This window comes from Falco peregrinus, chromosome 6 (assembly GCF_023634155.1).
Source record: "Falco peregrinus isolate bFalPer1 chromosome 6, bFalPer1.pri, whole genome shotgun sequence".
NCBI lineage: Eukaryota > Metazoa > Chordata > Aves > Falconiformes > Falconidae > Falco > Falco peregrinus.
The window spans coordinates 49324481-49336992 of record NC_073726.1 but is presented as its reverse complement, the minus strand read 5'-3'; the positions used below and the strand labels follow the sequence as shown (position 1 = coordinate 49336992).

Sequence of the window (12512 nt, the reverse complement as noted above, 5' to 3'; positions counted from 1 at the left end):
CCCATGTGCCCAGGAACCAATATCAACACACCTCACCCCTCTGGCACTACATTCACTATGTGTTTCATTGAAAATTACTGAAAAGTCCAGAGGTTTTTCCTATTTTTATTTCATACATCATGTTTGCTAAGACTGCTGTTTTGATGGATACCTTGGAACAAGAAGGTGTTATCCTACCAGGTGGCTTCCCTTTTATGAACAGCGCACTCACACAACATGCCATTAACTCCACAGATAGCACAGCGGTCCCACGTGAGCATGTTGATTTCTTTTTACAGCGCTGCTCCCAGCTGTCTGTCACCCTGGCAGAGTGAGTCTCCAGGCACACAGGCATCATTTTGTAGCAGGGTACAGGTTGCTTGCTGGGGAGCTGCTGCAAAATCTCTACCTGTACAGGAGAGGAGGATTTGCTCCTTGCATGAGCAGGAAGCAGAGCCCGGGCAGTTTGGAGAAGGCCACCATCTGAAAGGATGCTGGAAGCCACATGCCACGGTGGCTGCAGGGCTGTAAAATGGTTTGACAGAAATGAGCACAGCCCATGTCTTACATGTCCTTCACCACCTCCTCAGGAGCAGAGGTGAAGACAATGAGCATGCAACACTTTCTGTCTCCCAACACCATTATAACTGTTATAAAGGGAGTAGCAAAAGGGATATGGTCCGTTTTTCGGTGGTTTTGTTTTCCTTTCCACATGAGAAGAATTATGGTAGCAAAGGAGAAGGCACATCAGGGACACAGAGAGCAGAAGAAAAGATTGCTGTTGGTGTTTAGGTGATGGCGGGCAGAGGAGAAGGAAAGCCACTGAGTCCTCTCCTACTAGTGCTTCCTTCTGCACTGGTTGCTCTCTTGATGAGACATCAGCCGCCAATGCAGGAGGTAATGGTGGCCATCACCTGATACTTCTTTCTGCAACACATAATTAGAAAACGGAGAAGGAGGTATGAGCACAGCTCTTTACCCACCAAGACAGCTGGATGCCTGCAATCTGCAATATAAGAGAGCCTGACATTTGGCCACTTGTCTGAATGAAATATCTTTCGAGACAAAAAGGGAATCAAAAATCAAATATAATCCTACACAACAGAAAGAAGCATGTCCTAAAGTCACTGCTGTGAACAGACTCACAGATTTGGTGTTGATTCTTGTTTGAATGAAACAGATCGCCAAGACCACAGTTGCATTTTTTTTTTGTAAACCTGTAATTGAGAATGAGCATCTGAAAGAAGAGGGTTTGTTCAGATGTAGGAAGAGAAGACTCGGGGAAGGAATTACTGTTGCCCTCAACTGTCTAATGGCTGGTTTAAGGCAGATGGAGCTAAAGGTATCTTGGAGTTGTACAGAGAAAGGATGAGACATAACAATGCAAATTCCAGCACAGGGTATTCCCCCATTAGGCATTTGGAAAAACTTGCTAACAATTAGGGTGGTCAAATATTGGTACAGGGGACCAAAGAGGCTGCAGAGTCTCCTTTCTTGGATATATTCAAAACTTGACTGAACAACCTGCTCTAGTTTGGCCTGCTTGGAGTGATGGATTGGTTGGACCAGAGACCTCCAGAGGTTCCTTCCAATTGATGCTGTTCAATGACTCTGTAAACATGGTATATATCAAAGAAACAGAAAGGTTTGTCCACAGCAGTAGACAGAATTTACAACAAATAATTCTTTCCTCTATAACACCCACAAAAGCCTACTGCTGTACAAGAGATGCTGTGGAAAACCCTCTATGAAGTTTTTGACTTCATAAAAACTTATAGAAAGGTAGTCTTTATAAGATGTCTAATACACATTAACTTGCTTGTTTGTGGTCTTCTGGCACATAAGAAGGTCCTCAATGGTTGTTTCTTTATTCTTTGTGCAGATCGACAGAATTTTAATTTTCAGTAGTTACCGATGTTTTGTGCAACATTAATAACACAAGTTTTCAAACCAAACCTTTCAGAACCAAACACCCAAGAAAGTGTTTAGGATCCTGCAAGATTGCCTGGAAACAATAGTTCTGACCAATCCCATCTGCTATGAAAAGTAGCTGGGCATTTCATACCTACTTTCCATGCCCAGAGATGTCCTATTGGTACAGAGTAGCTGGAGGAAAAATTATGAAGGATAAAGCCTGCATCAGAGGAAGGAGGTGATTCTGGAAATTAAATAGGAAAGCAAGTTGGGACCAAAAAGGAGAATGAAAGACAGATTAATGGGAAGGGATAGAAGGAGCCATAAAGAGGTCAAAGAACCAAACTCTGCAAATCCAATAGAGTCCAGGTTTCCTGCAGGAAGTTGCTTTAAAAAATATTCTTGTTTTTGTTAAATTTCTCCCTATTATTATTATAATAATACCTGAGTTCTCAACACGGTTTGGAGATCAACCTGAAAGACTTTGAAGCATTCTTACAGTTGTTATATTCCTCACATCCCCATGACCTCTAAGCTAGGAAGAAAAGATAAGCCAACACTGTTTTGTGTAGCTTTTGACAGGCTTTTGTGATGTTACCAATTAATATTTCATTAACTTTGTAAGTCTGTGAAGAGGGCAGCATACCAGTATTTAAAGGCACCAGGAAAAGTTGGCACTTCCCTACTTCTTTATCTCTGCGATTTTCAGAAGGTTCACTGTTCACCAGTTAGGATTTGCAAATTTATAGCATGTTGATTATTGTATTTTTAGGTACTCCAGGTGATCCAGGTCACTTTTTCCTGGCAGGCAATTAGTTGCTTTTTCGTGATGAGATAGCTGCTACAGGGTACAAGTATTAGTAGCCAACGAGAGACACAATTTTTTAAGTGTTGCATTTGAGAGTTCAGACTAGGGGATGAGTAGTTGTGTACTATGTTGGAAACAATGCTGCTTTGTTAAAAGTATTTTCTAAGATACAGTAATTCATGGATGTGCCTTATCTTAGAAGTAGCAATTCCTTAAAATAATCACACCATAAAATTGACTTTTTTTTTGTTTTCCTCCTCAGAAAGCACAAGACTCCTTGATGTCTACCTCTTCTTGTTCAATGATTTCCTATTAATTACCAAAATTAAACGTAACAAAAAGGTAATAATGGATAGAGATATACATGGTTGCAGTTGTTATGTTTTTTAGTTGGTAAATATTTTGATCGTACTTTGGAAGACTGGTCTAACGATAAAAATACAAGATGACAAATTGGCATGAAGGTTGGGTGATACTTTCTTATGCTAATAGCAAACCGTAACACTGATTCAAAACCCAGCTTCTAGGCTCAGCAGTGTTATAGGAACACTATAACAGTATAATTCACATTGTAAGACCATATATTTTCCTGGTGTTGTTCTGATGTGCTGGATTCCTAAAGCTCAGAAAAGTTCCAAGAACATAAGAAGTTTTCTAATGCACTGGATGACCTGAAATTCCTAAAGCTTCAGTGTAGGTGTGTATCTAGCTAATTAAGTTTATGTAGCTGATGCAAGTTAAGGCTAAGTGGACCTGTGCTAAATCTCAAGAAGTTTGTGTCTTATTTAAAGACTTCTTGGTGTTTTTTTTTTTAAAGAAGTGGATGTTCTACCTTTGTAGGAGATGGAGAAGGCATGCAGTGAGAGGTTCTAGACCAGCAGCACCATCCCTTAGCAATGCAGGGGGGTGAAGGGAGCAGGAATTCAAGGGACCTGGTGCCCACAGGCAAGTCCCTTTGGGGGTTGCCTCACGTACATGTGCTGAAGAACCTTCTGTGAAGGGCCGCAACTCATCTGGAGCCCCAGCAATTCTGTGTTCTGCATGTAGGAAAGGGGAGATGGGGAAACACACATCCAAAGACTGAAGAAAAAGTCCTGCTACTAAAATAAGAGGGGGGGGGGGGGGGGTAGACTTTTGAACACCTCAGGCTGTCTGTTTTCCGCTTGTGCACTTGTATTGTGTTTCTACTGTGGCTTTTCAGTATAAGGTGTGACCTTGCAGGAGAGCCCCAGGTACCGATGAGGTTTTCTGAGGTTCTTCAGGTGAATAAACTAAGTAAGTTTGATAAGAGAAAGCACATAATTTAGGACTGTTCAGTGCCTACACTTCATGAGCAGATGGCAGATAACAAGCTAACCAACTTCATTTTCTATTCCCAGAAATATGGGGGCTCAGAAACCAGCTTTATCCCTGTCTGTCTTTCCCTCACTCCTGAGCTGCAGTCCTTCATAAGAGAGGGTGGATTTTGCACAGTCCTAGACCAGCCTATCCCACTAGACAGACTGATACTGAAAAACATTGACCCCATCCACATCACAGGTATGTGCCTGCGTGCATTTGAATGTCTCCATAAATACCACCTCAATGCACTGTGTATGTGGCAGTGTAAGGATAAGAAGCTGTTTGCCCAGCAAACCACCCCCAGACACCTGGAGTGCAAACACCAGTGCCTCAGCACTGTTTGACTTCACATGAGAGGCACAAGCTACTAACTCAGACATTACACCCCACATCTCCCTGCCTCTAAAAGGGTGTTTCAAGTACACACTAGCCACTGTCAGATATTATCCTTTCACCCAGAGAAGGCATCAAGACTCCAATGACTTCTTTCTCACAAGCCAAGTATTTCCTTGCCCCAAGTGTCCTAACAAACCCTGTCAAACCCCTGGCCACTTTCCCAAGTGCATTTCCAATTCCATGCTAGTTATGCAGAATTTTTTTCGGTTGTCCCACTGCCCCACACCCCACTGCCCCGCTCTCCTGAGTGTCCTAGCACATGCACAGCAGCAATTCTCAAGGAGGCTGGAGAGGAGATTTACCTCCAGCCGCTGCTCTTACTCACCTCCCCACCAGTTCTTCAAGAAGGTGGAAATCACCCACCATATGTCAATGCTTCCTTGCTTGCAGACATCCAAATGCATCGCCAGGGGAAACCGCATCCAATAACTGCCTAACCCTTAGGTAAGGAGCCGGGGAGGACTGACCTTCACACAGAGGGTGACCAGCCTTACCCTGCCAAAACAACATCCCTGGAGTCACCAGATCAGAGCTTGGGTGAGGGAGCAGGCAGGAAAACCAGGTCTTCCCTCAGTCTGAGCCACTCATGCAGGCTCGCTCACACCTCAGTCTAGCACTGCCTAGGTTCCAGAAGTCTCCTGTACCAAAGAGAAATAAGAGAAATACAAATCCGTGGGCTCCAGGGCCTGCGAGCCATCCTGCTCCTAAAGACTGGGAGAAAACGCTCAGGGAGCTAGACTGCTCTGTAGGAAATCAATAGATACGGAAAATAAATCTAGAGCCCATAAAATTTATGGAAACTTTGAAAAACATTCACCTAGAGTAATTAGCATTCAGCATCAATGTTGATAGGAAATACAGGTAGGCAGTAAAAGGCAAATGACTAAAGATGAGGTAAAGAGATGAGCACAGAGAAGAATAACGTTGTTTTAAACATCCTCCAAGTGCTGTCTGTCTGCCTCACGAGTCTCCCTACCAACCCAGCAGAAATGAAGGAAACGCAGCCTCTGCCACCCACCTGCGGGTGAAGGGGAGGGCAGCCCCATGTTTCTGCCTAAGCCCAGACTAGATGCAAGGTTGACAGCTTCTGGGTGCTGGAGGGGGTGGTGCAGCCACCTTCTGATTTGCACACACAAGACTGGGCAAAAACATCCACAATGGAAATGGGAATAAGATTTTGGGATTTTTTTTCCCAAGCCACCATTTCCTACATTCAGAGATTTCTAACCAGGGTCCTATTATGCCCGTGATCCAGATGCAACCAGCAAAACAGACAGTTACCTGCTGCATCCCAGCCCAGGCTCTGGATGCTGGTTATGGCCTTTCCCTGCACTCTGGACCTCATTGCCTGACTTCTCTTGAATATATTTCTAGCAGCTTTATAACAGCTGTAGCCACAGCAGTCTCCATTACTTACTGTAGTCTTGTAACACCTTGGAAGCCCCATCCCAATACAGGAACCCTTGGAATGGGGTACAGTAAAAATAGTGAGAAAAATAACTATAGGGAGCTTGCAGTTTCCACCATTTTGTGTAAAATGACAAGCAAAATTTCCAGTGTCAATAGGAAATGTCCCTTTGCAGGAAAAAAAACCCCAAACAATTATTGTCAGGAATATGTGACCTTGAGGAATGCTGGCAATTTATTTGGAGTCTCAAGATTTTTACTACAGGTGGCAGTAAAAGATTAGTTAGCATGTTCTCAGAAAGGGCAGCATGTGATTTGTAATGATCCATCATGTTAATAAAAAATGAAACCCTGATTTTTGATCTAACAAGTACCTTTGTATCCATTATCTTGCTGAGGGTTGATCTCACTTTGAAATGTACCTCAATATAAGAACTAGAAATACATATATATTGCAATATAGAAATACTCTTTTGGCAGGAGGCTGATCATTATGCAGGATAATTCTAGCCCAAAGCCTGCTACGTGTCAGTGAAGGGGTAAGAGATATAATGGTGTGCTCATAACATGGAGAAGCTACCCTAAGAGCAGAACTACCTGCAAATGCCAGGACCAGGTACAAGAGATATAACTTTACATGTAAGCGTAAATAGTAGGAACCCATCTCTGAAGATTGTAAGCAGCAACGTACTTTCTAATTAGGAAATCTCTTTCCTTTTAACATTCTGCTCTGGATTTGATCTTTGCAATTACTTATTATTGCTCCACTAATAATCCTTTACACTAAGTTTGAAGGGGCCAGATCCACTGGTACAATGCTATATCGAAGACTGACAATTTTACAGCCACAAATTTTTTTTTTAGAAAACATCACTGAGAGCCTGGTGCCAAGCGTTGCCCAGAAAATTCAGTTTTAGAACTGTAAAGTTCTATTTCCTATTGACCACAGACAGACGGAAGGCATGAGTTCTGAAACATACCCCCTCTGCCACTACGAATTGCTGCTGCTAACTGATTTGCTGCAGTAATTTAACCAGTCCATGCTCCACTTTCTTCTTCTATAAAACTTGGATTATAGGACACTTTATCTTCCAGAAACATTTTGAAGTCTGACTGTAGAGCACTTGGAAATGCTTGGACAAGAAGCATTACCCAGCAGCAAGGTATTCTACATAATACAAAGCTTCAGAACAAACTGTATGAACTGGATAAGTTCAAAACGTTATGTCAACTGTAGCAGACTCAGAAAAATGCTGCCTTGCCTTGGCAGCTTGAAATCTACTCTCTCCTTGGGCTGTGTGGGTTCGGAGGCAGGGCTCTGCTTGGGGCCACTGCTCACAGGGAGGCAATCCCACACCTTTTTCACCATTGCTTTATTAACAGCAACACCAACTCCAGCTAAAAAAACCAGTGTCAAGTGAACCCAGTGTATTGTAACAGGTTGCTGTGCCCCCCTTCATGCTACTACCAGCCTACCCAAAGCACGCCTGCTGGCTGCCGTGAGATTTTGGCTACCTGAAGATGCTCTCCCCTCCTCTTCCCCCAAGCTTGCCCTGTAGCAGGCTTAAGGCACCCTTTCACTCCGGGCATGAGACGTTGGTGCTGATTTGTCCCTTTGCCAGGAGACCTGCTAGATGATGCTCAGTCACCTGCAGGACTCAGGAGATACTGCTGTCACCCGTTAACTTCTCCTGCAGAGGTCTGGCAGGAACCGGTGCTGCTGGCAGCATGCCTGGCCCTGCAAGACATTGCTGCTGGCAGCTGCCGGAGGGCACCCCAGGCTGCAGCACTGGCTCATGCATGCTCCCCAGGGAGAACCCAAACACACCATCACCCTGAGTGCAGCCACTTCCCTACGTGGCAGCCATCGTTTGGACCTGTTTGAAATAAAATAAAAATGGGCCATTCCTCTTTAATTTTTTGTATTTGTTTTTCTCTAACTTCAGTTACGATTTAGTCCACTTTGAATGGGAACTTCTCTTAATGATCCTCAGCTAGACTCAAAAGCACCTTAGCTACACAATGGTAAAGTAATGAAAAATAAAACAAATGCAAGCAGAACTGACTTTCTGAAATAACAAAGCTTCCCACAGAACAAAAAACTAACTAACTATATATATATATAAAAATGCACTAATAGGGTGCATTACTACGTTAAGAATCAGAAAAGATGATTACATATATAATTTCTTCAATCATAATCGGAAAATGTGATATAAAATAGGACTGACAGCTGCATGAGGGAATTTATATCACTTTATACTTTTCTGCAGTCTTCAGCCTGCGAAATGCTTTCCTAATACAGCACGAAAACAGGTATCGTCAGTGCATAGCAGTCTTCTTGCTGCAAGCTCAGACAGAGACTGCCAAGGTAAGTAGCATACTTCTTTTTCTTCTGTAAGTAGAACACTTTTTTTTCTTCTGTAATTACACAATTACATTTTCTCTAAAGGAGGATCGCAGCCTAAAAGTGGCTGTGATAAGAATCTATTACAGCTGTGACATTTGACCAAAACCAAACCAAAACAAAATAACACTCCAGTGCTCTGGCTCACACATTTGTTACGGACTTTTTGCCGTTGAACATGTACCAATTTTATATCAGGGTTGATAGCAGGTCATATTCTTGTTGAAAAACATTATAATTTCTGATTGCTAAAAAAAAAATATGCCATTTCCTGTGTCACAGAAACGAAGACAGTCAGCCCCTCCAGAGAAGTCAACATCAAAACAGCCCCCCCACCCACAACTCATATGCAGAAGTACTCAGATCAGAAAACTGTATCATGCTCGTCTATGCATGACACTTCTTGCAATTTCAGATGGAACAGATGGCATAATTAATTCCACTGTAACATAAATGTACCCCTCATTTTCACACTACATCACATTTCTAGTAACAACGCTGTATATAACATCTGAAAGTGTGGTAGGCACTTCACAGAAGTGTTTTTTTTTCTCCTGTAAGTTGAATTTCATTCTGTAATACCTAATACACAGAAATTTGACTACTACTCATACTAATTCTTAAAAGTAAATTGCAGCAGATAGACTTACTCAGGGAAAAGCAATGAGTGAATTCTTTCCATTTCCAAGTCACTTGGAATAGGTATCTACTATAGGTGTCTACCCAAGAAGTCACTACCTTCTCCTGTTACTGAAATATTACTGTTCTCTTTCAAAGCTGCCTTCAGACCACGTGGCTCCCATCTTCCTAATGTCTCCGAAGCCCAGTTCATCAAAGGAGAAAACCCTGCAGTGAAAGGTTCTTTCCACTTGGATGTGGTGGCATTACCACATTTTGTTGACCTTGGGCTCTCCGAGCCCTGGGAAAGGTAGACAGGCCAGCACTGGTCAAATGAGCTACCTTATTTCAGCCCCCAAGAAACCCAAACTGAGCGTGGTCAATATATTTTTTTTAATAAACTTGCCAAGCCAAGCCAAGCCCATGGGTTTAGCTGACGTTATTCTGCAAGGCAGAAAGGAAGCTGAGCTGGGTAGGATTGATACCGGTGAGGACCATCAGAGCAGGGCCTCAAGCTAGCTAGGCTTCATCAAGAGGAAGACAAGTAAACTGCATGAAGTCATACGTGTCATATTCCCACTGACTCGTCCCACACAGAGGGCTGTTACGTTGCAAGCTGCCCCTTAGATCTCCTGATTTTTGTGAAGCGCCTCCCTGTGCTCCCTGGCGAGGCCCAGGCTGACCCTGCCCACCTGCCTCCCACCGCCATGCTGCGCTGTGCCGGCCGCACGGGCAGCGCACGGAATGCGCTGAGCGTAGATGCAGTGATTCCCCTGCCCCACTCTCACCTCTCTCTCAGAAACCCAATACTCAGCAGACACGTGAAAACACAGACCTGAAATACACCGCTGCTGCTCATCCCACCCACAGACTGCCCTGCCCTATGTTCTCTTCCCTCGGTGCCCCCATCTCCTCCCCCGAGCTTTGACAAGCTCCACAGTTTAAATCCTGACTCCTACATTGTCCACTACTGCCTGGCAAACCCCTGTTCACCACCACCACCATCACCACACTGTGCATCAGACCCTCCTCCGCCAGCAGCTCCGGAGGGGCCAGAGCAACTGCCCGGTGCCAAAGCCACCACGCCGTGCCAAAGCCAGGCTCTGTGCTCTGCCTGACACATGCAGGCTCTTCCCACGTCCTCTGCTGACTCCTTAGACCTGTAGGTCATCCCATTTCTTTCTCCAGCTTTCTATTTTTCAAAGCAATATTTTTAACTCATTCAGGTTGTAAATACATACAAGAAACAACCAGATGGGTCAATTACAAGGTTGATGAATGTTAGCATAGCACGAAGAACAGAAACCCTTCTCATGGGTTTCTACTCTTTGCACCAAAGCATAGTGTCTACATGCACTACAGCAGGGAAAGCAGCTCCTGACTAGGCAAAATAAACACCCTGGGGTGGGAGAAGCACAGCTAGACCTTAAGCTCATATTGCTGCCAACTAATTTGTAATGTCTAATCATAGCAATTCAGAGACAACTCAGCTTCTGCGACCCAGACCATCTGGACTAGCACAGAGAGAAGGAAGTTACGTGTTTTAAATCCATCTCTCCAGTCATCACCCCCTGCCATCGTACCTGGATGACAGCAGATATAGAGCCGAATGCTGTCAGCACGATGCTAGAAACTGAAATTCATATGGCAGCACTTGACACATCTCGGAGGGGGACAGAACTTGTGATGCTTATAGCACTGGGGCTGTCTTTATTCAGAAGAACAGGTAGCCCAAACTGAAGGGACAGCATTAAACTATATTACACAAAAACGGTGAAACAGCCTGCAGCAAACATTACCATTACAAGCAAACAGAGCGTTAAAATCCTACCTTCCAACCAAAAAGGAAACCCTCGCTGGAAATCCCTGACCCCAGACACAGACTCCAGCGGCATGTAGTGGCCTGACAAACTTGGAGTCTCAGTTCTGGCATAATTCATGTTCACTTCAGGAATTATGAGCATGGGCCTGAAGAAAGGCTAAATAAAACACAAAAACTCTGGGTGGTTATGCATCAGAATTACTGGAACTTTATTAAGATTGTCTTGGTTTACAAATTATTTTTTCCTGTTACAGAAAAAATGGATGTCAAAGATAGAAACGGCAATCTCCAATTACACCACGCAACATGAAACCAAGAAAAGCACTACTTTCTGCTTCCCAGCTGAATCCTCTGAAATTTAATAACGTCAGCACAGCACGAACAGAGCCAATGGAAGACTGTTGTGGTGATAACACAGTTATTGCTTCCAGCATGCCTTAAGTTTCTGAAGCTAACAGATTTCTGACTTGACTAGACTCTGTCAAGGAGTTCTGACCACAGGGTGTAGGAATAAACCGGAAGGGGGAAAGGAGCCATGCAACATATCTATCACTCTTAAGACGCTCCTTTGCTTCAGCTAGGAGAAGGCTCTTGCCATCCCAGGAAGTTTTAATACGGCTTGTCATTTCCTAGAAAGTGGGACGAGGGAAAAAACCTGTGTTGGTGAGGAGAATTCATTCACCAGAGAAGTCTAGAAGGGTTATTCCAAGACCATCCAAACTGCACTAATAAATGTCATTAAATTAAAATTGTGTAGCCATAGCTCCTGACAGTTATACCTCCCTACTTACTAAACTATAATATCGCAAGATTTTTTTTTGGCATTAATATTGAGCTTGTGGAGGCAGATCAGTAAAAGCATGTATTGTGTTGGCTCTCCTTTAGTTTCTAAAATGAGATAATGTCAGTTTCTTTGGAAAAGGTCGTAATTACATCTAACATTCAGTTAAACTACAGATGCTACAGAATATATAAAAAGAAAGAACAAATGTGCAATGATGCCCTGCTTTATTGCGATTTTTTTTTTACCTGAGGTTTTTCACCACCTTATTAACAGCAGATCTGTCATTATGCATTCTTTGCACGCATTACAGCCTTTAGAGTGCAAGTTTGCTCCACAGACTTCAGTGCTCCTTTTGCATTAAACCGTTCAGTACTTCACTGCTATCCCAGACCTGTGGCCCACATAGCAGAAATGTGCCCCTGTTAATCACTTTATTTTTCCCTCTTTTTGAGGTACTGGACAAGTAGAACACTCTGAAATTGCTTGCCACAATATCCATGCAGGTTACTACCACAGCGGGAGGGTGCTCTCACCAGATAAGCCTTGGCTCATCCCTTGAGATTAAGCCACAGTCAACAGAGGCAGGGAAACTTCCCTCAAGCGACTGTGCCACTTCTCTCACCTTCTGTCCCCAGTCAGCAAGTCTCCCTCAGCAGAAAAATTAGCCTTTGGAATAACCGCTCAGTATCAGAAATTACTTCAGGGGGAACTGCACAGAAGTCACACAGATGAGGGATATGCTGACGAATGTACGAGTGCCATTGCAACCGGTCACATTATTCACAGGGAAGCCAGCATTCGCCTCTGTTCCACAATCAAATTAGTCATGAGTTCAAGTGTTGCCCTTAACCCAGCTCCTCCCCAGCTCCACCCATGAAGATGTGGCGGTACATTTTATCTACTTGAGCTGGTTCACCTGTACGTACAAGCTATGGTCTGGAGGCTGTGTATATATATATGTACTTACGTGGTTGAGCACCCTCCAGATGCAGTCTAGACTGCTGCGGTACGCATTCCTGCTCTATCCCCTGTGCCT

General features: G+C 43.7%; 1 protein-coding gene across 1 annotated transcript in view; it reads left to right on the top strand.

Moving 5' to 3' along the window:
* Nucleotides 1–11117, top strand: part of PLEKHG7 (pleckstrin homology and RhoGEF domain containing G7) — a 28019-nt gene extending 16902 nt beyond the window's left edge. Inside the window, exons 10-13 of the mRNA XM_055807705.1 lie at nucleotides 2964–3043; nucleotides 4081–4240; nucleotides 8119–8216; nucleotides 10947–11117. Of these exons, the coding sequence (XP_055663680.1) occupies nucleotides 2964–3043; nucleotides 4081–4240; nucleotides 8119–8216; nucleotides 10947–11054 (446 nt within the window). The 3' untranslated portion in view covers nucleotides 11055–11117. The remainder of the gene's footprint in view (nucleotides 1–2963; nucleotides 3044–4080; nucleotides 4241–8118; nucleotides 8217–10946) is intronic.
* The last annotated feature ends 1395 nt before the right edge of the window (nucleotides 11118–12512 follow it).